Source organism: Haplochromis burtoni, unplaced genomic scaffold (genome assembly GCF_018398535.1).
Source record: "Haplochromis burtoni strain Fernald_Lab_line unplaced genomic scaffold, NCSU_Asbu1 Contig_6, whole genome shotgun sequence".
Taxonomy (NCBI): Eukaryota; Metazoa; Chordata; class Actinopteri; order Cichliformes; family Cichlidae; genus Haplochromis; species Haplochromis burtoni.
In genome coordinates, this window is record NW_024582367.1 from 2,877,834 (window position 1) to 2,905,239 (window position 27,406).

At 42.0% G+C, this 27,406-nt stretch overlaps 1 protein-coding gene across 5 annotated transcripts in view; it reads right to left on the bottom strand.

The window, feature by feature from the left end:
• Positions 1–1,739: 1,739 nt before the first annotated feature.
• Positions 1,740–27,406, bottom strand: part of etv4 (ETS variant transcription factor 4) — a 39,218-nt gene continuing 13,551 nt past the window's right edge. For 3 of the 5 annotated variants that reach the window (XM_042223677.1, XM_005913656.3, XM_005913657.3), the window contains 8 exons: positions 13,417–13,546; positions 11,819–12,001; positions 11,304–11,722; positions 7,556–7,624; positions 6,937–6,984; positions 5,344–5,516; positions 2,933–3,034; positions 1,740–2,261 (listed from right to left, as the gene is read on the bottom strand). In XM_042223677.1, coding sequence (XP_042079611.1) covers positions 2,034–2,261; positions 2,933–3,034; positions 5,344–5,516; positions 6,937–6,984; positions 7,556–7,624; positions 11,304–11,722; positions 11,819–12,001; positions 13,417–13,546 — 1,352 coding nt within the window. In that variant the 3' untranslated portion in view covers positions 1,740–2,033. The other 2 variants (XM_014335653.2, XM_014335650.2) reach the window with 2 other exon arrangements.

Genomic DNA, 27,406 nt, shown 5'->3' on the forward strand with positions numbered 1-27,406 from the left:
GGTGTTCTGCAGTTTCCAGTTCATGGCAGGCCTGGGTTGATTCCTGGGTTGTTCCTGAATGTCCCAAGTAATTTCCTCTCGTCTCCGAGGGTGATAGTTTGCCAAGGTTAGAAGAATACCTAAAGATCTTCTCTGAGTTCCTTGGTCTTTCCTATTGTTCGGAGTATTGGTCAATCCAATGAGTGCAGTCAGTTTATGCTAGCAAAGAAAAACTACCAGTTGTAGCCAATCACGATCACTTAAGACAACTTAATGGCCTTGTCAAGTTAAAAGACATTGTAATCCCTTCAGCACCACTTTAAACAAAAGATTTCAGTGAGTGTATGTATAAAATTCATCTTGCATGTATGATTTTGATCTGGTGAGGACTGGAGTAAACCCAAAATAAATTAAAACTTAGGAACCCAGTTCTTGTTGGGTCTGTGTAATCTATACGGTTATTCCACACTGAAAACAGTTGAAAGAAATTACTACCATTCAGTGCCTTGAAGAGTGGATGTAAACTTCTGACCACAACTGTATATGATCTTACTTGGAACTTTTTCTCTGAAGTGGATAAATAGCCCTAGAAAGTAGTTGCTGTTTTTTTGTTAGCCTTAGCATCTATTAGCAACCCTAATTTCAAGTTGGTTAATTTATCAGTTTTGTGTGTATCAATCAAGTACATGACCCATGGTGTGCTGCAGAGATATGGACCCAGACATGACTCAGTATGCTAGACAAAGTCCACAACCCTACCAGTACTTTTAGAAGTAATTTACTTAAAGTTAAATCAAGCTATTTGATTCAATCAATCAATCTTAGTTCAGGGTGATGATATCTCCCCCCTGACCTGTCATCCTGGCTCCCCCTCGCCATACCATGTTGGAACAGGGAGCTACTTGTTGTTTCACCGACCCTTGTTTATTTTATGGATACAGATGCCCCCAGAAAGGAATCCGAACTTGTGATCCTCCACTCCAAAGGTGTGTGGTCTTGCCACTACGCTATACAGCTGGCCATAAATAGTATGTATTAAATAGTGTATATATATATAGTCACTTTAAGATAACATTATGGAGTCAGATGAATTATCACGTTCAAATGGCATTTATTATATTAGTAAGCAATGATTTAGTGTGCCTTCTTGAATTTGGTGCCTAACACTTGTAATCGACTTCTTTTGTTCTCTGCAGGGGTTTTCAAACATCCTGCCTGAGGCACATCGAAGGGCAAGCCAGAATTTCAAGGCACACAATGGAGGTAGCAATCGTTATTGCTACCTCCAGTTAAAAGCTCTTTGGGTTTTAAAGTGTGTCTGTAGAGACTTTGCATCGTTTTAGTGCTAGTTAACTCCAAATGATGCATTTAGCCTGAACTTGTAACAGGTAGCTTTTGCAGTTTGTTTTTTTCCCCTCATCTTTGTGGTTTTGTGTTGCTGTCTCCAAACGAAAACGTTTCACCACCTCACAAATGTTATCCTCCCCACTATGAACCAGAATATTTCAGTTATGCTAAAATATCATCTTTTAAAGCTCAAAGGTATGCGGCCATACCTTGGTTGGTACCATAACCAGCTTTACCAGCAGATGGTGCAGCTCCACCCTTCCAGCTATCCCTTAAACTGCCCTCCTGAATGACGAATAGTACCTGGCTACAACGGGTCAGTCTAATTTGAATTAAGAAACACTTGATTAAAATTCTCATCACTATTCAGTAACATTGCTTTCAGCTGTGTTAAAGAATTCTCAGGACTTCAGTTTGAATATTATTATGAGTATTTATTAAGCAATCTCTTCAACCACAGTCAGGTTTATGGATTGAATAAGCCTCGAATGTGAGAGGAATACAGCTCTTAAAAATAAAACAAAACCAAAAAAAAATCCCTAATGCGATTAATTTAAAATAAAAACACCATATCCTTATATACAAGAGGATGGGGTGGGCATGTGCAAGAGGTGCATGGGGTTTTGTGGGGCATGTATGATGGTGGGTTGGTACAATGGGAACATCTCTGAAGGTGGGGTAGAAAGGAGGGCGTGTTGGGGCTGGCTTTAGTACATGTAGCCTTTGGAGTAGGGCTGAGGGCCCATGTTTTGAGGGGCTTGTTCCGGGGTGTAAGGCACCCCCTCGTCCAGGTGCGACAGAGGCACTGTGTCCTCCTCGTTGACGTAGCGCTCGAACTCAGCCTTCAGGCTGGGTCGCTGATTGTCGGGGAAGGCCAGGGAGATTAGAGCCTCGGGCTCACAAACGAACTTGTAAACGTAGCGCTCCCCAGCCACCTAGAGAGAGAGAGAGAGAGGAGGATTATTTAAAATGAAATACGAATGCATTTGTAAACTAATATTTCAGTTTCTGTAGCCTCTGAGGGCTGCAGAGACTAAGCACTCAGTATAAGAGAAAATTGGGAGATGTATATAAATATAAAAGTGCTGGAAATGTGTTATATCCATTTTGAACGAGAACACCAAACTGTTTCCTTTTCTTTAGCTATCCAGCAAGACGAGTGCACGAGTATATTCCTATTCCAGGGCGTCAGATACTAACTTTTTGTCTTAAGTTGTCACAGACAAATGCACAAGATGCCTTTTCGGAATATTTGGTGTGAGAGTTTATGTTCCTGTTTTTATGGAGCATCCAGTGTGTGGTGATATTTAGACAAAGGGCAAATCTCAAAATCAGCACCTCTCCAGCCTTTTACTGAGTGAAAACAAAGCAAATCAGTGTATTTAGTGTACTTAGACATGAATCCAGGGGTTCCTTTGCAAACATTCATACGTGACAAGTTGCAAGAGGTCTATTTTTTTAATAACTTGCCAATGCATCAGGCACTGACATTAAGGGCACTTTTGTGCATCTTTGACTGCCCTCTGACAACTGGAGGCACTGTACTGAAAACCTATGTGGGATTACTTTGGTTCCCAGTAGATTTAGTGCTGGCTGCGTTTTGTACCTTTTGCATGATTCCCTTCTCGTAGTAGTAGCGCAGAGAACGGCTGAGCTTGTCATAGTTCATGGCTGGACGGTTCTTCTGCATTCCCCACAGCCTGGCAACCTGAGAAAGAAGAAAAAAATCAGTTAAAAATGTGTTTGCATGCTTTTAAATAGTGTAAAACATAACCTTCCTCAAATTACATTTCAAGAAGATCGAGTCTTTTTGCGCTAATAGTTGGACACAGGTAGTTAATTCCACAGGTTGCCCACTAGAGGGCCTCAGTAGCAAGCCAAACTTCCTTATGCTATTAAATTCGACAGTATCAACATGCCAAGACCAGGGCGAGTCCTCACATGTGGATTCACTTCCTTTTTATGTAACCATTACCACTTGAATGCAACCAGAGTCCCACAGTGTTTGCAGTGAAACAGGAGTCAGGGCGAGTTGTCAGGGGCAGGCCATAAAATACAGCCCAAAATTTGAACCCTGGGCTGATAAAGCAGCTCTGCCTCTTATAGAAAATGAATGCCTCACATTGACCCCCCCCACCACACACACACACACACACACACAGGGAAATAAATCAAGGAGTTGTGCAACAGTGGATAAGTTTTCTGTTGACAAACACCTTGGATGTAGGAAGAAACCGTAAAGCTTGGAGCTTGGGATGGGGGGGGGGCATTGATATTCATGACTCAGGAAGACAGGTTGTATCCCACAGTGGCCCAGCAGCCCCGTTTGATCTCTGAGTGCGCTCTCAGCTCTAATTGCGCTTGTAAAACTCTTACCCCATTCATTTTTAATGTACAGTAAAAAGATAATGGAAAACACAATATAGGCCTGTCTGTATTAGGGCCCACCTAAATGGAGGCGCTCTGATATCCAATCAAACTGCAGACTTAAACATTGCAAAAATGTCTGGACTTAAGAAATGTGAGGAGGTGAGAGAGAACAGGGGTGTTGGATGTTTCTGTGATAGTGCTTGTCCTTCATTTATCAATCCAGTGCGTGTTGAATAATGTATGGGGGCCTAATGGAAGATGGATCAGAAAATAGGCCTATGAGGAAAGTGGCCAAATCCCCCTTCTCATTGAAGGTGCTACCTAGATTACAGCAAACCCTCACTAAATTTATTTAAAGAGTATCCTTATCATATTAATGTCACAATCACTACCAGTACTATCAGTGGACAAGGCCACACAGTAATGTGTTAAAAATAATGCATTTTATATCGCAGTAGTCTTTTTTTTTTTCAAACATTTAAAGTGATATTGTTACTGCAGAGAAAGCTCCAGTTAAACTAGAACTTCTTTTAAAGTTACCCAACAAAGTGAGATGTGAGATCACATATGTCTGACACTCACTGGATATTAAAGTCTAAGGAACTTAGCAAACTGAAACATAAAGATGTCTCTCTTAAGAGCTAGACAGCCTCTGCATCTGTGTATGGCCATTTTCAAAGATGCATTAAATCTAGTTTATTTATGTAGTGCTGCGCAACACCTTCTGCCTCAGGGTGCTTTAAGGTAAAGACCCTACAACATTTGAGAGAGAATCCCAGGAATCAGACAGTCCCCTCTGAACAAGCACTAGGTGACTGTGGGAAGGAAGAACTCCTGTTTAACAGGAAGAGACCTGCAGCACTGATCGAAACTGTGACTTAGGGCAGGCTGATGGCATAAGATGTAAGTACAACTCCTCCGGTTTCATATGCAAAAAATTTTTTTTGCGCTAGCTTACGTGGTTGCAGAGCTACCAGAATTTAAAAATAGTTACGCAAAACAGAGCGTGCCTGCTCCGATCGATTTTAAAGGGTTAAACCTTTGTTCTTTGTAATGGCCAGCAGGGGGCGGCTCTTCTTCTTTCAAAGAATTTCATTTTGTATTGAAGTCTTGGAAACAACCATTGACTCACTTTTACTGGGATGCCAGCGAACTCTTTCCTAATGATTTTATGGGCTTAGTCGTTAGTTTAAATTCATGTGACTACCGGTGATGGTGAAGGATACTGGTAATAGACATGTGATGTGGGAACTACACTACACTACACTTTTCTAAGCAGCCGCATCCTGTCTGCTGGTTATAATCAACTGTCAAGTACAAAACAAGAAAAACGGGAAATGAGAGAATCGCTTTCGGTGTGGAAGCCCCTTAATTTTGTTTGCAATTTATGGTCATTCTAATAGTTAGAAAGGATGATCATTCAGACTCTAACCAGAGTAGATAATACCGTTTCAGTTACAAATCATTAGCCAATGAGTGTGCGGTTTCACAGTCTGATTCATCCTCTGTTATCAAATCGGGTTAAAATAGTAAGACCAGTGGGTGACATCATGATGGCTAGCCTGGTCGATTATAGCGCCTACAGACAACGCTTCCCCACCATCTTTGATTGAAGAAAAAAAAAGGTCATTTACAGTTCAGACTTACCTCTTCTGGTTCAATTAGTTTGAATTCCATGCCGCGGCCTGTCCAGGCGATGAAGTGGGCATTGCCTGGGTCATCCAGAAGGGCCACCAGGAACTGCCAGAGCTGCAAAGAGCCACGGCGCTGGTAAGGTGTACCCTCACGGAAAAGACCACCCCCTTCCTGCTTCACCTCACCTGGACGAGGAATACAGAGGTACTCAGTATGTTTATAGGCGTCAAAATGCTTTCCATCTATTTCATGTAACCAGGAATTTAGAGATTTGTTGCCCTATGTGCACTGTGGTTTATCTCCAGCCAGTTAATGTGATAGTTGATATATTTTCAGCACATTAATGCATCCGACCATTAAGATTCAATCACTAAATTATGGTCTAAAGTACTTCTTGCTGTGCAAACAAGAAACATTTGACCCCTAACAGCCTAAAAGTGGCTTAATTCTAGTAGGATAAGTACATCCGTAGGTCATCTAATCTTGATTTTTTTTTTTCCCCCATGTTTGCATACTGACGTAAACCCAAATCCCCATAAATGTCAGCTTGCAGCTAAAAAAGCCAGAGCATGTTGAACTAGAGGCAAATAGAGATAAAAGTAAGGGGCAGTACAGGGCAAAAAGAAAGAAATCAAGCTTACTACTTAGTAAGGTAAATGGACACTGATTGGTGTTTGGTTCTCGGTTGTTTACCAGGTACTTGATATGTTGTACACAGGTGTTGGAACATGAGATGCACAGCTAAGTTACTGCTGTCGTCTCTCAGAGAACTTGCACACTTGACTGGTTCAACGAGTGCTGACGGCCTCAGGCTCTTCACTCAATCTCCCTTAGCATCAATAACCAACAACACCATGGGAAAAGCTTGTTTCTGTGACAGAGGAGCCCTGCCTGGAGGGTACAAGGAAACCAAACCCACTAACTCAGTTTCTGAGGACACCGGGATCCTTCTGATGTGTGTATAATATGATAGACAGTAAGGCAGTAGTTCCCAACTTTTTTTTTGTACTATGATGTACCTCGGTTTCCAGCAGTTTCATTTTCTGCAACCACCATGACCCCACATTAACCAATTAGCATGCAGATAAAATGGGAAAAATTGGCTTCTGTGTAAGAAAAACTAGACGTTGTTTTACTCCATACTGTCAGTACACTGTGAACATTAAAATGACGTGTAAATAATAATTATTGCTGCTCTGTTCACTTCGATTCTAAAGTGCAATTCACTTTCTGCAGCAAATTGCAAATGTATACCACTTTCTTGCTTTTTGACCATCATTAAACGCATTTCTTTTTCTTCTGCTTAGCCATTTACTTTTTTTGTTTTTTTTAAATAAACCATTAACCTTTCTTCTCAAACTTGTTAAGGTTCACTAAAATTGTAATAGTTGAGTTAATCCTTTCATGTCCCCCCACAGCGACTGTAGTGATACCCTTGGGGTACTTTTACTTCTGGCAGAGAATCAGTCATGTAAGAGATTGAAGTAAGTGACTGTGTTTCCTGTGATTTTCTTTTCTTCCTGTTGTCACTAAGTAACACCTGTGTGCTGTGCATTTGAAGTTGTGTGTGTGCATGCAGAGGGGATATGTGGTAAGCAGGCTCACCTTCGAACTTCTCTGGAACCACACGGGAGTCATTTTCAAACAGATAGCCTAAGAGACGAGGGGGGAGAATTGTGTCAGTATTGTGTCATTTCAAATGGACTTCATCCTGGCACAACAAGGTTGTTCATCTGGAACCAGTGGCAAGCTTTAAATATTGTTCAACCAAAATAACTCACAACATTAATGCCCTTTTAGTATACTAGACCTGTGATATCTTATATGCTGAGTGCATCTGAATGAGATTTCAAATTGCCGAAAATGGTCTTGCAAACAATGGTAAAGAAGGGAGGGCTTGTTTTCCTTTTTGCTGGGGAAATAGTGTGCTTTTTCTAAGACTTATGTTTATTCAGGGATTCTTGAGGCAGGGGTGAGGCGAGAGCCTCTGCCAATGGAAACAGACACACCACTGGTTGGCCAATGGAAGCACGCACACTCTAGGCCGGTTAGCCAATGACCGCAGACCTCTAACCAGAGTAGATAAAGCTTTTGAGACAGGGCAGATTGGGTACATGCAATTTCTGTATACTGACATCACTTAAATTCCTTTAACTCCATAATAACTTTTATTGGAGGCCTTTAAAGGGCATTATTGCAGTAGAATGCAAAACATTCACATTACCTTCATTGCCATGCTGGGGGTTTGGGTAGCCCTCATTGTGGTGGTAAATAGAGGGACATCCAGGCACATCTGTAACAGAAACAACGAACTACAGGTTAACAAATTGAACCGACATTTAGATTATGGCATAAAGTGTCATTTAGAAATCCCTGTAAGGTGTCAAGTCAAATTAAAATGCAAGGATGGCTGCTAATGTGCTTTCCTAAGCACTACCTGTTTGAGAAAAGTGGGTGTATTAGCTGGATTTAGTGGGATCATTGTGACCTGCAAGGGCAAATGCTGCATTTATCATATCACTTCTCTTGTCCCTGGTGGTATTTTTAGGCCATGAGCAAGCACCTGCACCAGACCAGAAAAGTGGTACAGTATACAGTGTCTGCACTTTGTCTGGGCACATCGTTGGCTCGCTCAAATCACTGATATAGATTTTACACTGCTCTTCATAAACCTTCCGGCAAAATTCTCTGCAAGTTGGGACAGTTGTGAAGTGCATTTCACATGTAATGTGAGAATATTGTTTTCCATTTCCTGTGACCGAGCCACTAACCTTTGTCTGTGTGTTTTTCCTCTTTCTTTGGCTAAGCATACAAAAAAAAGGTGACTCATTGCCTATTATAAGAGCTTGTTTGTCTGTTTTTTACAGTCTGTCAACTGTATCAATGAGCCAAGCAAGTGTATAAAACTGAAAGGTGCAGCTCTTTGCCTCTGGCTCTGACCGTGACTCACTCCTGGGGAATGCAGCTGCAGCTCTGCGACTGTGATAAGATGCCACTGGGGAAAATCAAACCTCCATTCCAGGGCAGCGGCGCTCGATCATACTGTAAATAATATGTCTGCCAGAGATGGCAGGCTCTCGCCAGGGATTGATGGGTAGACTGGGTGTGAGAGCACTGGGGTTAATTGTCTGCTCCGTGGCATGACCATTCTGCGTCTTTGATTCAACACAATAGCAGTGATTAAGCGATGGAATGCCAATTTGTATGTGAAACTACGAGTCTCATTATCTACCCGGCTTTTAAAATGAGACTGTATACTTGCGGCATTTGACTGTCATTGTTCACATTGTGCAAAGTGAAAGAAAACACTGGTGGTGTTTTTTATTACTCGCTTTCCATTACGTGCTTCTGACATCAAAATTTTGGGATAGAATTTCTTACAGTGACACTGTAATTCAGCAGAAAATAACAAATAACTGAAGGAAAGTATGTCTTCAGACCTGCCTGTATGTATGCAACCTTGCAGATGTTGCGGCTGGCATGGCTGGGTTTTGTATGCTGCACATTAAGAAGCTCAAGAAGATCAATCGACAAGTATGTAGCATGTACTACTTGATCACTTAAAAAAAAAAAGGCAATAACAACTGTCCTCAATCATTGCTTAGGAGATTTTTGGGATGCGGTTTCTATCGTGAAGACTCAAATTCAGCTGCCTAAAAGAAACATCATTTTCCATTTAAATGTTTGCAAAATGCTTTTGGATTTTTATTGACGTGTTAAAAGAAAAAGGTTCTTTTAGACCAGCGGTCCCCAACCTTTTTTGAGCCGCAGACCGGTTTAATGATAAACAGTATTTTCACGGACCGACTTTTAAGGTGTCGCGGATAAATACAACAAAATAAAATGATACGACCAAGACAAAAACGGTGGTAAATATAATAATAAACGTGAATTCTCGGTGTAATTGTGTAACTTTATTAGGAGCGTCCTCCTGAAGTGCGCCAACAACATCGAGATTAACATCCTCCTCTCTGCCCCTTAGCGCTTTATGGTCGCTATGGTAACGCGTAAATATTTCTTTCAAAATAAGACACACAGCTACAACACGGGAAAAGACCCAGGGAAACCTAGTTAACTACAAAAAAACCTGAAAACCATCAATTTCACACCTGAGCCACAACTGTCACGACCCGGTACCGGTCCGTGGCCCGAGGGTTGGGGACCGCTGTTTTAGACCACCTGAGATCCAGTGACTGACTTTTCAATACAGATGTTAAACACTGCTCAGTAACAGAGAGAGAGAGTACATGTTCTTGAGTGCAGAAAATTCACTGGTAATCACATCCAAGTTTTAGGCCCCTGTCACTTTCTATTATCCTGCACACAGTCCAGTCACTTGTTGTATAATCGTCTACAAAAATAAAGATAAACTTTGATCTTTCATGTCAGATCAGCCTCTGGATTGGTTAAAACCCATATCAGAGAGAGTCTTTTAAGGAAACCCCACCAAATAAAACTTGCTCCTCCACCTAGCAGTTATCCACAGAAAAACATCCTTTGGTACTTTCCCCCATTTCTTTCTCAAGGTTGTGTGACTCTTGTCATTGTTACTGTAAAAACAGCAAGTCAAAACAGTCAGAAATTCTGTTTTCTTTGGATTTCAGCCGTTTTCAGCACATGTGCACATGCGGACCGCTGTCAGCCCTTTAGCCATTTTAATACAGGTGAACGAGGATGCTACGTGTTACTTTTCTCGCTCATTTTAGATTCAGGGAGAAGCCAACAGAAGAGCTACTTTGTATACTCGCTGCTGGTAGTGCTTGTTGTTAAAGTGCCTGAGCTGGCTACCCCACCCCTTACCTCCCCCCATTACCCTTCCACTCCCTCCCCTCACCCACTCCCAAAGCCCGGCCAGTGAGAGGTTCGAGTTACTGTGGCCACGCTCATTTTTCCATTATGAGTTCATCTGCCTGCAGAAAAAGGAAGCCGCTGGTGCAACATGAAACCCTGGAGCACTCCACCGGGGACTCTAGTCTTTCCAGTGCCCTCCATTTTCTCAATGAAATTCCTCTGCCTCTCTCTCACAGAGAGCGGTGAAGGGAGGGAGCGGGATAAGGAAGGAGGGAGGGAGGGGTGTAGCTACAGCAGAAAAAAACATTTTTTTTCTCCCTTTTCACTGCAAAGTGTCAGAGGGTTGAAAGGAGGAGTTTTGGAGGCTAAGAGGGAGTTGAGTAGGAGTGCAGATACAGTGAAGAAGTTTGTTTGCCTTTTGGACATTTTGTTCTAGAGTAAGCAATGTACACAGGGGAGGGTTTTCAACCCTTTGATTCGCAAGCAGTCTAACAAGGAGAAATGCTCTATATTTGCTGTTTTGAGTCTCTCAAATGCTTTTTCCCCTCTAATATGACCATTAACTGGTTGTGAACTATTTTCTGGACCAAAAGCCAAAAAGATTAGGACATGCCACCCAGGTCTTGGAAATTAATAGAGTAAAAGAATTTTAACATACTCTTCAACTGTGTCTTTTGGCTCTTGTGCAAAACCTTTACATGCGCAGAAAAAGAAAACACAGTTGTGTCCATGCCAAACAGAGTTATAATCTCCCATTTAAAAAACAAAAACAAAAAAAAAAAACCACTGTATCATTGTGCCTGCAATGCCTTGTTTGCAGAGAAGGTTTTTTATACGGTCCTTATCTCCATCACTATGTAACATACTGGCACAATGTGTCTCACTTTCCCATCTGTTTCCTTCTCTCCTAATCTCTGTGGTCACATCCACTGCATTTCAAGATGGATGAAGTCCCAAATAAAGCTTTTCTCTTCTTTTACATATTTTTCAGTTGACTTTGTTAAACAGTGGAACAAATCTGACTAAAGCAGCTGTTACTTTCAAGTCATTTTTTAGTCCACGGCATTGCTTAAGTCCTGAACATTGACATCTGTAATCAACACCCAGTAATTGTGTTGTCCTGTTTTTGCAATGCCACCTGACCAATCAGAGCGTGATTGCAGAGTGTTTTTATTGCTCACCTGGTTCATAGGTGTAATCTGTGGGCTCCTGCTTGACCATCATGTGGGCTGGTGGGAACCGATGTGGGTGCGAGTGTAACTGTGGGTGTTGGTGTGGTCCATGGTTGTGTCCGTGTCCATGCCCGTGTCCCTGTCCACTCACATGACCCGGCCCCGCCATATGGGCTGCCCGCTCATACAGCGGGTCCATGTATTCTTGCTTAAAGCTTTGCTGCAGGTAAGGCATGCAGGGGTCAGAGTGCTGCCGATGGTAGCCAACACCACCGCCACCCCCTCCGCCCCCTGGGCCCCCACCGCCACCCCCACCTCCACCAGTGGTGCAGTGGCCAGCTGGGGCAGATGGCATGCGCTGAAAGGCCTGCGCTGGTTGGGGGAACTGAGGGCACATGGGGTCTCCTGAAGGTCCCTGAAACCTGGAACTGGGAAATGAAATAAGGCAGTTTAGGATGCATTCGTCAGGAGAAATCAACATAATATCCAGAATTCCCAATGGTAAGATTTCAGTGCCGTGTCACCTGGCGTTCATGGGGTAACTGTTGCTGGGAAGTGGCTGGGAGGTGGCACCTGGGTTCATGTAACCAGCATCGGGCCGTCCGGCCGTGGCAGGTTTGGGGGAGTAATGCTGCTGCATGGGAGACATGGGGGTCCCTGGGCAGGAGCTCTTTGCTCCTCCTGCTGCCCTTTTCTGCTCATAGGCACTGTGAAGTCAAATAACACATGAATACACTCATGACAAAAAAAACATCCATGCATGACTACACATGTCACAACAGGGGTGAGCTGTTTCTTCAATGAATACAACAAACAAAGCAAGAGTTCATGTGCAGGGATTCAGTCAATAACGTGTGATAAGAGTTTACATGTGGGTTGACCAACTTGGGCTTGGTCATTGTACACTTTTGAGAGAAAAAGTAAAATAAGCATTTATTTTGTCTTTGGTAAGAGTGGATGTCTAAATATCTGAGGAGGCAATTAATCATCCTTTTGTGTCACTTCAGAGTTCCTCCCCCACTTTCATACAGCAGAAATTAGTTGTTACGGTTGCCACAAATACTCATTGCTTGAGGTGTGCTTACTCATTGCCCATCATTTAGCAGAAAAAAATGCTTATAGCTGCGGACTTGGTTGCACACTTTTGATTCCAGGTCAGCCACACTGGCCCCATTGAGCGGGCAAGTTCACAAAATTGGGAGATGCGATAAAGGCAATTTAAGACTTGCCATTGTCATCATCATGCATGGCAGCGTTTACAAAAGTGATGCAATGACTGCTGGTATACTGCACACTTTGGTGTTGTCTCCCATTTTGTGCAACGTGGCACAAGTCTGTGCCAGCCTGCTGATTCCCCTCCACAGAGATCTCTCTGATACAGATGACACCATCACAGAGAAGTTGTTGCTACAGTTGGAAAGTTTGCAGAAAAATTTCACCACCTTCAAACTTTTCCTCCCTGTTTTGACTTCTTGTATCCTTATTCCAGTGTTGTTCAGGTTTACTACCAGGATTAGACTGCAGCGAGTCGAGCGCACGTCAAGCGAGAGCAGCTCTCTAATGTGTCAACCATAAGCCAAAAACAACACCAAAGCACGAGTAGTGGTGACATTGCTTTTGTTTGTGCTGTTGCGTGCCGAGGCTTAAATTTAGAGGCGACGGTGGTGGCGGTGCTTTTGCCCTTCAGCTTTTGAACAGTTTGCCCGAGGGGGATGAGGCTTGCAGTGATTTCCTGTATATCAAGCTTCAAAACACTTAAGTTTGTGCCATGACATCATATTTTCTTTATTTTAATTGACGTTTTATTTTTTGCATTATTACTTTTGTGATCTCCATTGTTTTGTTTTTTTTTGTTTTTTTTTTAAAGGTGCTGTACAAAAAACTTTTAATATTTTATCTCTGGGATTTCTTCATCAACAATGCCATCAAACATCAAAAGTTACCTTCATGATTATTCGAGACAATCCAGACAAAACAGTCTTGTTTCTTCAATATAGGATAGTTTCAAAGTTCGACAGATTCAACCAAGAATTTATCTTCATAGTGAGATAAAGATAAGTTGAATGCACCGTTTTTATTTGGGTGAAGTCATCCATGACTAAACATGCACTACAGTAAATACCTGGCATAAAGGCACTGCTCTCCACTGGGGTAGCTGAAGCTCGGTTTGTGGCTACAAGACTGGCTGGGGTCGGAGCCCGGGCTCTGCGGTTCCTTCTTGATGGTGACTGGAGGGCTGTGAAATGCCACCGCTACAAGAGACAGTAAACAGAGATGAAACTTGGCGCACACACAGGACAACTTTTGTATATTCTTTTGTCATCCAGCCCTGCCCTGATACTACTGCTATTAAGCTCAAAGGCAAAAACGGCAAAAACAAATTCTTCTGTCTGCACAGGAATCTCTTTTACATGCCAGCCTAGATGCTTTAGTGACTGTCAACTGCAAAACACAGGGCAGCAGATAGACACGTATAAACACACATACACACACACACTTACATAAACACTGACAGGGACAGGCACACAAAAGCACACATGCTCGCACACGACCACATTCCAGCAGTCATTTGAAAGCGCAGAGTGTCCTCGCCCACTTTTCTTCGCTCTTCCAGACACAACAGCAGTCAAAACTTCCTCTTTCAAAGTTAAGCTTCGTGTTAAACTTCAAGTTAAACAACTGTACGGGCCAGAGAGATATCTATGGAGCGATGAAAGCAAATGTCACAGCTCTGTTAGAACGGCATATACACTCAGCATTCTTTCCGATTTGGTATCCAGATGTCAGCCTTTGCTTGTATCCTTCTTTTTTTGCATTTGATGGCGAGATAAAAAAGAAAGCACAGACAGCGATAACAGATAACCTGATAATGTGTCATGTGCTACAAAAAAAAAAAGTTTCAGCTTCTTTTTAACTAAATGTTTTTTCCATATGATGATCCCCCAAAGGAATCTACTCAATCTTTAACACACCAAACTGTCCATCAAGCCAGACTGCTGGAGGGGACCTTTGCCTCGACGGCCACAGAAACCACCCAAAGTGGAGCTTCAAAATGTGCCGAGGGCTTGTGTTTATTATGTGAGGGGAGGTTTTCACCCGGAGAACTGTACAGGATGTTTTTCTGGTCCCGACAGGGTAAACAGCAGCAGCTGCGCACTTCCAGCTGGGGAGGCATGTATTTAAGTGTGCGCATGTGTGCAGGAGCGCGCGTGTGTATTAGCAATCTCGGCTAGTCTCTAAGTGGGCTGCGTGCATAAAAGTGTATATCCCTTTTGTGTGTGGGTGTGTGTTCAGTGGGTGTGGAGCTGACGGAGCAGACCACACTGAAAGCTCAACCCAGGTAATTATATAGCATCGTCCATTCACAAAAAGAGGAGGAAAAAGAAGTCTGGCTCTACTGAATGAAGCCCAAAATGACTGTCCCACTAAAGCAGGAGGTAGAAAGTGAAACAAAATGGAAACTGACACAACATTACAGTGACATAAACCACAAACTGCCTCAGGGATCTGCTGTTAAAAAAAGAAATAAAATGGCAACATTAAAATAGTTTTCATTAAATGGTTGCACACTCGGTCAACAAACATGTGTAGTCACATGAAAAGAGTTATTATTTTGCAGGACTCTTCAGAAGCTTTGTCAGTTTGCTGGTCTGAAGCTTTCCAGTGTGTGCTAACACAATTCCACCCCATAGTCCTACCATTCAATGCTTAACAAACTGCCAAAAAAAGGTCAAGAGCTACATCTCAGATTCTACAGGCCTCGGTGTGTTAAATGTTAACGTTCAGGAGAGTATAATTAGAAAAAGACAGATTATTTGGAAGGGTTGCCAGGCGACGACCTCTTGGTGGCAGAGCTCAAGTTTGCAAAGTTACAACTGAACAAACCACGACACTTCTGGAACAGTGTCCTTTGGACTGATAAGACCAAAGTAGAGATGTCTGGGTACAATATACAACATATGATGATCTGGGCTTGTTTTGCAGTCATTGAGGCCATCTGCCCTCCAGCTAAAGCTTGGGCCAAACAGAGACATACAAGAGTGTCATCCCAAGCACAGCAGCAAATCTACAACAGAAAAACCTATGAGATGGATGCAGTGGTGCAATCCACACCTAAACCTGATTGAAACTGATATAAACAAATGTCTGCAAGCCTTGATGAACTCATGTACACTGTAAAGAAAAGAGGGCTTAAGTCCCTCCACAGTGACCTGAGAAACTGATGAAATCATATAGAAAACATTACCTGAAAACATTGCTGCTAAAGGTGGTTTTTACAAGTTACTGAATAATGGGATGTACTTAGTTTTGCAGGACTGTACAAGTGTAATACCTTTACACAACGCTATCGCTAAAGTAATAATAATAATATTTAGTTGATAAAAAAAAGTTTGGAAATGCCAACAATTCACCCGAGTTTTTTGCTTCTCACTCACTAGTTTCACACACAGCAGAACATTTTATATATGGTCCCATTTACAGTAAAATAAGAAACAAAACAAAAATATACTACAGGGTGTGACATCAACTGCTGTCCAATATACCTTGCCCTGCCCTTTATTATTTTCCCTCTCTGAGCATGTGTCACAAATACCCTTTTTAAACATTTTCAATAACACCTACGCATATCCAAAATCCTCTGCCAACTGCTGTGGATTCAAACTTGCAATTCCTGTTCGAGTGTTTGTTTTACTTTAACCTGAATGCCTTTGAGAAAGCAAACACATTAAATGATAAATTATGTGATTTCAGAGCGCTGCTCATCATCATATCCTTCCTATTTTTGGTCTGTACTTACTCTCCCATGGCAGGCAGGCAGGTGAGGAAGTGTTGGCTTTAGTGGAGGATCAACAGGATTAGAGAGCATTTACCCAGATTTCCCAGACAGACGCGATGGGATTCCAGCCTCCTCTAAGTCTCCGACAGTTTGTCTGCTAGCACACAGAGGGTGGCACATGACCGCTGCTCTAATAATACAGCCGTGTTTGTCTGTTGACATCCCCATCTTTCTCTGTCTTGGTCATGAACTGCAGACAATCCTCAGAGAGTGTCCACTCACAGCGCGGCCAAGCAGAGCCGCTAATGCGATTGGCAGGAATATTGCCCTTGATGTGGCTTTCAGTTCATGATGATGTTCCATTTCAAAGAGACCGGCCGGGTAACGGCGTCAGCTGTACTCAGAAGGGTCTGGGTATGTGTGTGTGTTTGAGTTATTTGTGTGTGACCTTTCTGGAATATTAATTAATCTGGTAAATGAGCACCATGCAGATTTGTGTGTTTGTGTAATTTGCCTGCGAGTGTGACTGCTGTCGCATGGGGACTTCAATTAGACACACACACAGAGTTGGTGAAACATGAATACAGCAATTTCTGAGAGAATCTGCTGTCATTTTCACTAAAGGAACACAATCGCACTTGCAATGAATGATAACGTGTGATTTGGAAAAGCACTGTGCTGACAATGGCCTAAACATGCTGGGTCCCTTAGAAACACGGATCCATCTAGACTATCTATTGTTAATGTTTATCTACACTAACAAGTGACAATGATTTATGAAATCTGGGGATTGTTTACTATACATAAGTGTTCAGAGGCCTATTTTAAGCAGCCAAATCTCCTGTGCCCTGGGGCAGATTGCACTCCATTACTCAAATTTATCATCTTACATTTTTTAATTCTTTCAGCTATGCTAAAATGTGTGCTACTCCCCAGATATTACAATCTAGTTCTTAAGAGTACCATGCCATCAGTTTTAGGACCTGTAAGGCTCTGATGGCCTCTCTTTTTTTCTGGTTCGGGCCACTTTGTATCTTTCTGCTAAGGAAGCACACAAAGTTGTATTGTTTCCGTTTGTGGACATTTTGTTGCTTCGAATTTCTCATGAAACTTGTCATAGAGTTCTTGTACAAAGAAAGTTCTTTTTGTTTTTTCTTCCCCAAAAGAAATACCCCCGCGGGCGATGCTTCAGACATCATACAATGAGCCAAATGTATCACTTCTAACAGTTTTCACATGTGTACTTACGTAACTGGAAAAGGGTGGGTTTTTGTAATTAACCCTTAAGACCAGTTAAGTCTTTAACATATTAACTTGCTTTAGATAAAGTGGTCCACTGAGCTGACTGGAGCTAAAAATGGCTTCTCCAGCACATCCCTGTATCTGTAGTATCAAACCCATGAGTGAAAATGCTCCCTAAACCACTTCTTCATTGTTTGAGTTGAACGAATCCTGGCATTATCATCCTGGAATATGTCTGTGCCAGCAGCGAATACAAAAGAAAACTCCATTTAAAATGGAAAAACCTGGTCTTTTTTTTCTGACCTCATTTCAGGTCACATCATAAGACTGCCCCTACTGGCTTGTACGGTAGCCACGAGGCGTGATGGGAACGTCACTTCATCCCCTTCTCTTCTTACCCAGAGGCATCCATTGGTCTGGACCAGGGCAAATCTGGATTCAGACCATACAGTGTTTTCTTTACCATTGCTCCAGAGTCCAGCGTTTATGCTCCCCAAGCAAACTAAAGCCTTTAATTTTGATTAGCCTCACTGATAAGTGGTTTTCTTAAGGCTACACAGCTGTTTAGTCACAATCCCTCGAATTCTTTTTACACTGTGAGCGTGGAAATGTTCTTAATTTCACTGTTAAACACAATCAACAGTTTTATTGCTGATTTCAATGATTTTATTTCACCAAGTGTTTAATGAACCTCCAGTTTCTGACTGCATTTATTTCTCAGAGATGACTATTATTCACCACTATGTCCTTCCAGGTTTAATGGACAGCATTATTAACTCAGTTTTATTTGTTTCAGTAGATTTTCTTAGGTTTTTTTTTTCTTCACTTGATGCGGCCCATCAATAACTAACTCTTCAGATGTGGAATAACATCTTTTCCATGAACACGGGATGTGTCTTCCTACATGGTGCTTTAAGAAATAAGCTATTGAGTGCATCAGTTGGGGTTAAATAACCTGTTGCCAGCTGAAACATATTATTCACTGCAGTAATTATCCAGTGGAAGGCTCTTACCTGTTTGCTTAGTTAAATCCAAGTGGGGACTTTTTTCCCCCCAGGTAGTGTATATTGTTTAAGGTGCACGTGTGCATGCAGAAAATCTTCTTCTTGACACAGTAAAACTTTGATATATTAGAGCTAGAATGAAAAATTGGGGATTGCCACAATAAAAAAAAAAATGTTGGGACATTGCCATCTTTAAAGCCAAGCCGCTGGTGTATCTTAAAACATAATCTGGGAAGAAGTGTAACATCCAGCTCCAGGAATAGTCATTAAAACAAACTCTGGTCTCCCCCAACTATTACAAACTCTCTGGTATATCACAGTAAATCTCTCTGTCCAAATGATGTCAAATTTGCAGCTAAAGTTTATACGGTGCTGGCAGTCTTGTAAACGGATCCAGGGAGAGTTATGTTCTTCCACGTTCACTTCTCTTCCTGCTTTTATTTGGGGCAGTATAACCTCCTCTAACTGCTTTGTTAAATGTTACATCATCACAGAGACCCTCATATTTCATGGTTTTAGGGGGAGGGACAGTTTGTGAACTTAAACATGGATCACGGAGGAAACTGAAAGGTGTTTAGAAGTCAAGAGACAGATACAGTACACAACAGCTTTTGTGTTGTAAATCAGACAATTTTGAGATAACACAGAAGTATATACGGTAAAATAAATGTATGCGAGTGTAGTGATGTGTATGCCTTTCCACATTTCATGCACAGGAGTGTATAAAATGTGTGCAACGTCTGTTAGATTCCCACCACCTCTTAAGGTCAAAGGGCTCTTCCTCAATCCAAACACATCTCATCTCCTCCTTCCTTATTTTGTCGTATTCTTTGCCATTTGCACCCTTTTTTGAGCCCTATGTAAAGGGATAACCCTGAGCTAAAGACAGGGTGGAGATGCGCTCTTACATATGTAAATGTTGGCTCTTAGAGGGGGAGGATGCAGGGTGAAAGGTGATGGTCATGGTTGAGTGCTTTAGGAAGTAGAGGGATAATTACATTGGGTAGGTTTCCATTCAACAGACACCTACCACAAACAAATGGCATAAGCAAGCACGATCCCCACACAGACTCTTCACTACACAATGGTCTCCTCAGCTGAGCCATATGGAGTTGGGGTGAAAATGTCAGGAAACACTATTGGGGTTCCACACAAAAACACAAATAGTACTGACACCGACTGATATTTTAAACCAGTTTTTGCAAAAATCTCTACAATCGCCTTGATTGAAAGAGACAGAATGATGGGATTAAACTTTCATGAACTGTATCAGTCAAAAATATTTTAATATCTTAAGTGAAGGAGCTGCTGCGTGCAGTTGACGAGACCTGGCTATGAACTCTTCCATCTTATTTTGGACAGATTATTTCCTACCATTAAAGGCTCTAGTGTAGGGAAATCCAATCTGAAGACAGGAGTGCATCTGGAGAGTCTTACGTTGGATGTTTATATGCTGCTTGGCCAAGTGCTAAGCCTCTGGAAGTCTGCAGCACACGACAGCCTCGCTCACAATAACTCATTGGACATCAGCCTCGGTGTCAAACAGGGTGACTGGATCTTGCTAAAGCGAGGAACTTGTGAAGCTTAACGTAAATACACACTTAATGCGTCCAATCATACAAATAAGATTCAAGTCGGACTCTTGGAGGGATCTTCTCGAGGTTATCTGGAGATCTGGTTCCCGTCTCACATGAAATGTGCTGTACATGTGCAGAACGAATGACACGTGGCCTCAGCGTGCTGCACAGCCACGTTAAAAGCAAGCTGCAAAGATGGCCTACACCTGGTCTCCCACTCTTTCCAATTGATCTCTTGTGGTGAGTGATCAATAATAACAAGGATGCCAATTATGCCACGATGGTTTTAAAGGTTAAAAAGGAAGTTATTGATTTACAGAGGCTGTGAATCACGTTATTTGCTTAGTGAATACATTGTGGTGGAGACATAATAGGAGAATGCCTGGCACAGTATAAAAGAATCTAAAAGCATTTAAAGTGTAGGTTACATCAAACCTATAATGCATGTGTTGACAGTCAAAGTTTTGCACAGACTGGTGGATTTTACTTTGCGAGACCAAGCTTATGGTCTAATTCTAAGTTTATATAGTTTGTTTTGTGTGGGTTCTCTTTTTTAAACACTAAACAGATAAAAATAAATAGATCGCAGCTGTGTACCTGATTTTTGAGCTTCATATTAAATGACTAATACCGCATGTTGAAGTGAATGTTTTGGCCTAGTAAACAGAGAAACAAATGCTTTATTGCATTACTTCTTTCAATTTTTACACCATTTGTCATGGTCAAAAAAACGGTCAAGTCGATGTACATATGGAGACCAGGGATAGCGCTAACATGCAATTCCTCAGTCCAAAAACGAGCTAGTGTGATTGCACATGCTCATTAGGATTCCCTCTCTGCTTGTGGAAATGCTGCGTTACTTTCTTTCTGCAGAGATTCAAGGGCAAAAGTAATTTGCGGTAAGAAATTCACTTTTTGGACAAATAGAACAGAAGTAGTTTGCTTCTGTGTAAAGTTCAGATGGATGAATTGAAATTTACATCAGTTTATCCAGTAAAAATGAACCATGATCAATGAATATGAATGACCCATCCTTATACAGGTGCTACCAGCTAGAACACATTTTTTTAAATCATAGGTGCCATATTATTATAAGCAATCATATTAGTAACAATTGCAGGAACCTTGTTTAATTATCTTTCTTACCGTTTCACTAAACTAAATTTTGTAATGATATTTAAAAATTAAAGTACATCTTTTTGTAGAAAATATATACATCTTATGTGTTAAAGAACTATTAGCTTCCATACTGATAGCATAGAACACACACTGTATCATGCATTACATCACACACTTAAATATATCATGAATTTCAATTCTTTTCCTTGTTCATTTTTCCCAGTTTAGGGCTGCATTGTTCATGTGCATTTTAAGAGTCAAAAGTGCCCAATAATTGTGAAATAGAGCACCAAGGGCAAATCTTAAAAATCACCTAAATCTCATTTATCAAAGACAAGCTATAACTATAGCTAAAATGAGTGTCTTCCACATGTATTTAAGAACACAAGATTGTAACATTTGACTCCATAAATTACTTGTCTTTATCTAGTGCACGTCAAAAACCTTAAAGGGGGAAAAAAATAGAAGTTTAAAAAGTCAAAATCTGGTCACAACATGGTACTGACTTTGGCCAAGTTTCTACTTATGTGTGAAAATGTGCAAGAGTGAGAGCAAAAAGAGAGCGAGAGAGGCTAGGCGAACCAATGTGATCCAGACCGTTTCGAGCCTGTCCAGTGGTGCATGGAAACATGTGTTGGGCATGTGTGCATGCTTTTAAGGCCGCTGCACAATCAGGAAGACGAACTCACCCTCGTCTCTGGGAGCCAACGGGCTCAGGAGTGGCTTCGCTGTCTGTCTGCTCGGGGGAGGCCCAGGAGTGTTGGCTCCATTAGTGTCTGCTTTATCAGATTTACAGATCATCTTCTCTCATCTGATAATGGTTCAGGCTACTTGAATATTTAAAGAACGGTTGTCAGATAGCTGCCAAACAAGCCTAACGAGATTGATGGAAAGTACTATAGTATCAGTAGGGCGGAGAGATGATTTCTTTGGATAGCACAGTGGCACTTCTGACAAATGTTTTCTGGACTTTGTTGGCCGTTGGAACGCCTCTGGTGCACTATGTTGCATTGGCTAACAGGATGTAGATCTAAATGACACTAAACATGGGAACAACAGTGACGCTACAGTTTTGCAAGCATCATAGTATCACTTCCCATTTTTTGAAATCGAAACAATATTTTTTGAAAGGGGTGTAATTGTTGTCTTAACAACTAAACTTAGATTTCTTCCCCCAGAATTCCTCCTACAGTACAACCTTGAATCCTCAGTGAACTGGATCAATTTGTATTGATATTGCTCTCGTTATAAGAGAAATGGGAAAAACTGAGTACGAGGGAGAGAAAATAAAGTATCAGGGGATCAGAATTTAATTGGTAAATCTTCTGAAATCATATGTTTTCCCTATTGTCCACTTCACTTTCAATTGTGCAGCGCTGGCTTTTTATAAATGGCCATTGAACAGCCATAAATCTTGGAGCCTTATTGCTGTTTAGTGCAGGCGATACAATACATTCCTGTCTTGGGACGTGCCATGAGAGGGACATCCCGTCACAGGCGAGAGGTGGATGTAATTAATCTGGAACAATATTGACTCTCGACTCTCAATCCCTCGGCCCCCAATATAGCTGTCCCCTCTTAATGTTTAATGTAGCGATCGATCCACCCCCTCACACTGTTACTGAAATGATATAATGAGCTGCCCACCGGGGCATCTCGTGGATGTGAGTGTGCAGTCGTTCACGTGTTTGCGAGAATGCATGCCTTTACGTATTTGGAGGTGAAATCTGCCTCATCAGAAGGAGGAGATAACACACTGAAAGGCCGGGACACCTTGCTTGAAATTATCAGTGAGCATGCCACATCCACAGCTCTTCCTGCACTTCTCAGAAAGCCCCCACCCCCGGCCCTCTCGATAGTGATCTTGACCGTAATGCTTCGTGCCACGTTTGACCCGCTCCTAGCCCTCCACTTTCCCCTCCCTCTCCTACAGACTGATTTATCTCTGCTTTATCTTTATCAAGTCATCCATCAACCCTCTCCATCTCCTCCTGTTCCTCTCCTGGACTAGCGAGGATCAATATCAGCGTACGCCAGCTCTCAGCTCACGCTACACACCTTCTGCCGTGTGTCAGCAGGTTACTATGCATTGACCTCCTCTGCTCAGAAGCTGGACGTGTTTGGTGTGTTGATAACTGTGTTTGCTGAACTGTCTGGTTGGCCATGCATCTACTAATTTCTTTGTTTTATCGTAAAACTGATGGAAAGGCAGCAGCATTGGTACAAGGAAAAAAAAATTAGAGAGGAATGACAACACAGGAGGTTCTAAAGACAAATTTAGTTTGCAAAATTGCGAAATATCAGTCATTTTCTTACATGAGCTGTGAAAGCTGAAGTTGCCCCCTCTCAGTTCTAGCACATAGTGTCAGGCTTTGTCTCTTAGACGACGGTGCTGTCTGGGTAGCCTGTGCAGAAGGGAGCACATGATGCCCACTTGCTTACTGGGAATTCACCAGACTTTTACTGTCCAAGTTATTCTCACATGGGCTCAGTTAGGCATAACAAGTACTTTGTGCGAACAAGCCGGCAGGTTAAAGACTCCTTAACGCCTCAACTGACTGTGTTGGAGCTTTGTGTTCTCTCAAGCAGCTAAGCTGGGTAATGTCTAAAAATGTTGAGCGCTGCAGTACACATGATGATGGCCACCATACAAGGGACAAAACCAAATAATGGTTTAGATGGGGTTGGGTTAAGTAAAGTATAAACAGTGCTAAAGTCTGAGTTCTGTCATGGACAGTCAAAACTTCTGTTTGGGAAAGTTACAAACTTAAAGTGATTATGACTTCAGAAAGGGTTGAAGAAGAGGGGGAAGAAGTGGAGCTGAAAATGTTGGGAATAATTGTAATTATACTGGACAACTGTATATGTACTGTAGATGGTCATTTTACCAGTTCTCTCTTATTTTAAGTGTCTTACAACTTGTTTTTATGCCTAACTGGAGCAAAACCCTATAAACTTTCAGGATATTGTGATTGAAGTGGACTGAAGGTAAACTAGACTCCTGCACCTGCCCTGGGTTCCGTTTTCGGGCCAATCACAGGTCTTTTCATACGGATTGGGTGAGTAAAGTCTCCAGATGACTTCCACTAAGGTGAATGGGGTTCGAGTCTGTTGAAATTGCCCTGGTGTGGGTGTGGTCTCTTCTGCCTAAGTGCCGTCCGTTGGGTACAGCTGACTCCAATCAGCAGTTAGAGGTACTTAAGGCCAGAGAAAGGTGAGCTCTAGGCTCAGCTGGTGAACTGTGTGTGCATCCTGCTCGATTACTCCTGCTCTGTGGAGAGGAGTGTGTTTGGTGATTAACATTTTGTTTTACTTACTTTCCAGGGCTTTGACCAACTACTGAGTTTTGTTGTGTTTCCCTTTAAAAGAGTGATAGCGGCTTGACCGTCTCTTTGAATTAGTATTGTTGAAACGTTAATAAAGTCTTTTAATTAAACCAGCTTGCCTCTTTCTCTCCTTTTTCAATCCGGACACTTTTTGTTACTTCCCCTCATCCCCAGGACCTTTAGGGGGGAACGTAACAAGTGGGGGCTCGTCCGGGACATCTCGCACCCGAAGCAAGAATCATATGCCTTATTACGTTCCCCTCTAAAGGTCCAGGGAATAAGGGGAAGTAACAGAGTCTCGTGTGAAGCCAAAAGTAAGCACCGACTTATTTTTAGCTTTTATGGAACGTGTAACGTGTACTTAAAAGAGATGCCTAATTGTCAAATCCAAATTGACACTAAAGTTGTAATAAACACTGATTATCATAACAGCCAACATGTTCAAACTGGCCTTTGTCATTGCAATTGCTGCTTCTTCCTATTATTATTCAATCAAGTTAAGCTACTGTTGTTTTTATGGCCTCACCCTCTTCCACGGCATCTGTTCCCCACTTTGGTCTGTGCTCTCCTTTAAAAGAGAAAAATTCCAGCTGCAGAAAGCGGAGCTGTTCATGTAAATAACACAGAAAGAGACAGGCATGCATATGAGCATCCCATCAACCCTTTTTTCCTTGCACATACACCTCCCATCACTCTCCTGTAATAAAACACATACTGCTGTCCATTCACAGAACTATGCTGCTGACATGCGGGCTATGCTGCCTGGCTCAAATCCCCCATGGCCCCCTGGCTTTTACAGGGCTGTTCTGAATCAACACAGGAGTTCAGCTTTAACTTCCCCACTGGAAGTTATTAAACGCCTTTTCCTCTACATTGTAGACATTACAAACTCCTTTTCAGTGGATTTGATTGCCTAAAACATGACTAAAAGATGTTGTAAACCTAAAGTAACTTTTATGTATATTTAAGAGGTCCCATCTTAACTGAATTTAGGACATTTAAACCAAACATGTGGCTCTAACTCCACCAAACAGAGAAAATACAAATAAAGACCTAGCAAAACAAACTCTCTGTATCACTGTAGTCAGTCAAAGACTGGCAGAAAAGAAGCCTGTACTTCTATAGGTGTTTTGGTAGAGGAATAACTCATGTTAATGTCATGAATGAAGGTTTACTCCCCCTAACTCAATGTGCTGCCTCAGCCAGTCTTTCACAACCAACCCATTCATAAAACTGCAGGGCTGAAGCCTGTGTATAAAAAACAAAACGTATACCAGCCCAAGTGTGTTTATGTACATGCGTGAGTAAGTGGAGAAGAAGCTGTCAAAAGAAATCATATGTTCACGTTAGAGAAATCAAGTGTTTTACTCATAAACAAAACAAAATGCCGCAACAAACACAGTCATTGAGGAAGGCTCGCCTCCCCCAGAGCGAGAAGGCGAGCGGTATCTGTGCATGTCTGGCAGGCACCTGGCTGTTTTTGCACACTTTGTTGCATAGCAGCTGTATTTTGGAAAGTGGAGAACACAGAGCTGCATGTTTCTCTTTTGGGGAAAGAGGGAGCAGGGAAAGGGGGTGGGGATGGGTTCGATTCACCCATCGCCCCACGCTCCAAATAGGGCCTGATTGGGCCAGTTCGGATCCAGAAAAACAACCCAAACAAGAGGAACGCTGTGAATTCATGACAAAGCAGAACACAGGGAGCCAGAGAGCCACGCTGCTGGGAGGATTTAGTTAGAGCTGGGTTACTGGAACCTTTTCTTCTTTTTTCTACCTTCTTTCCTTTCTTTAGAAAGAGAATCAGCAACTTTTAGTAACAGTTTAAATATTTATATTTTTAGGCAAACGTGTCAAATCTATTCTGATTCTGTCAAAGACTGATCAAAAAGGCAGTAAGATGGAGTCAGTCTATTCGTTCTATTACTAGACAGACCCTCTAATCTGAAACAAAATTCAGAAATTCCTCCAATCAACTACAGTCAACCATTGCAAAGAGATGGGTGGCAGACGAGCTGTGCTCAGTGCCACGAACTGACTGGGATTGATTGCAATGCATCATTAGAGGCTGGGCTACCTTAACAGGTGGTGAGAGGTACCTTTAGCCACCATCCTCTTCTGCTCAAGATTTAGTGCCAACTAGCATATAAATACGTCTAGAATTTAATGCACAGATTTGCAGGTGTCTGTGCAATGCATGGATGCAGTCTACAGATGCGGTGTGCTAACCAAGCGTCCTCAGCTCTTCCAGATAACCCAACACTCCACCTGCTTGCCAAAATAAAGCCTCTCCTTGCTTCCAAACACCAAGATAGCCACAATGCTAAAACTGAGGCTTCAGAATAAGAGTTCGCAAAACAAACAGGTGCCACTGCGGTGGCTATGTCTATGTTTTATACACAGTTTGTGATTATATCTTGCATAACTTCAGCCTTTTAATGTCGGTCAGACAAAACAAGCAATCTGACAATGATGCCTTTGGGCTTTTCAGACACCTTTTGACACTTTCTGGACAGTGTATAGAAACGGATCATGCAGCCCTATTTCATAGCATGGTGTGCTACAATTAAAGAAAAGGTTGCAAAGAATAAAATGGAAAAACAGCTGCATGTAGACAATGTATAAGGACCCCAGAAGGACGAAAGGTAGAAATTATTTTGACAAAGTTGATTTTCAGTTTTATGTGTTCATCTCTTTTTCTTTTCTTCCCCCTTTGCCCTCAGAAACTCTCGCTCTTTGTCATTTTGCTTTCTCTGCCTTGGTAAACTTACTCGCCAAGAAGAACTGTAACAGCATTCTATAGCCACAACTTCCTATATAATTACTGCAAGGCACAAAACTAAACAATCGTCCCACACAACTCTTAAAATCACTGGATTAGTTCACATCTTGGAACACTCAGTGTGTGCATGAATGTGTGTGTTTGGAGAGAAAGACAGAGAGAGGTAGAGAGAAAAGGGAAAGGGGAGTCCAGATTTTTAAATTTGACTTAGTTTGTACAGACACAGGAAGGGAGGGAGGAGTTTGGAGTATCCACTTGAAGAGCAGGGGGGGCGTCAGAAAGGGGGGG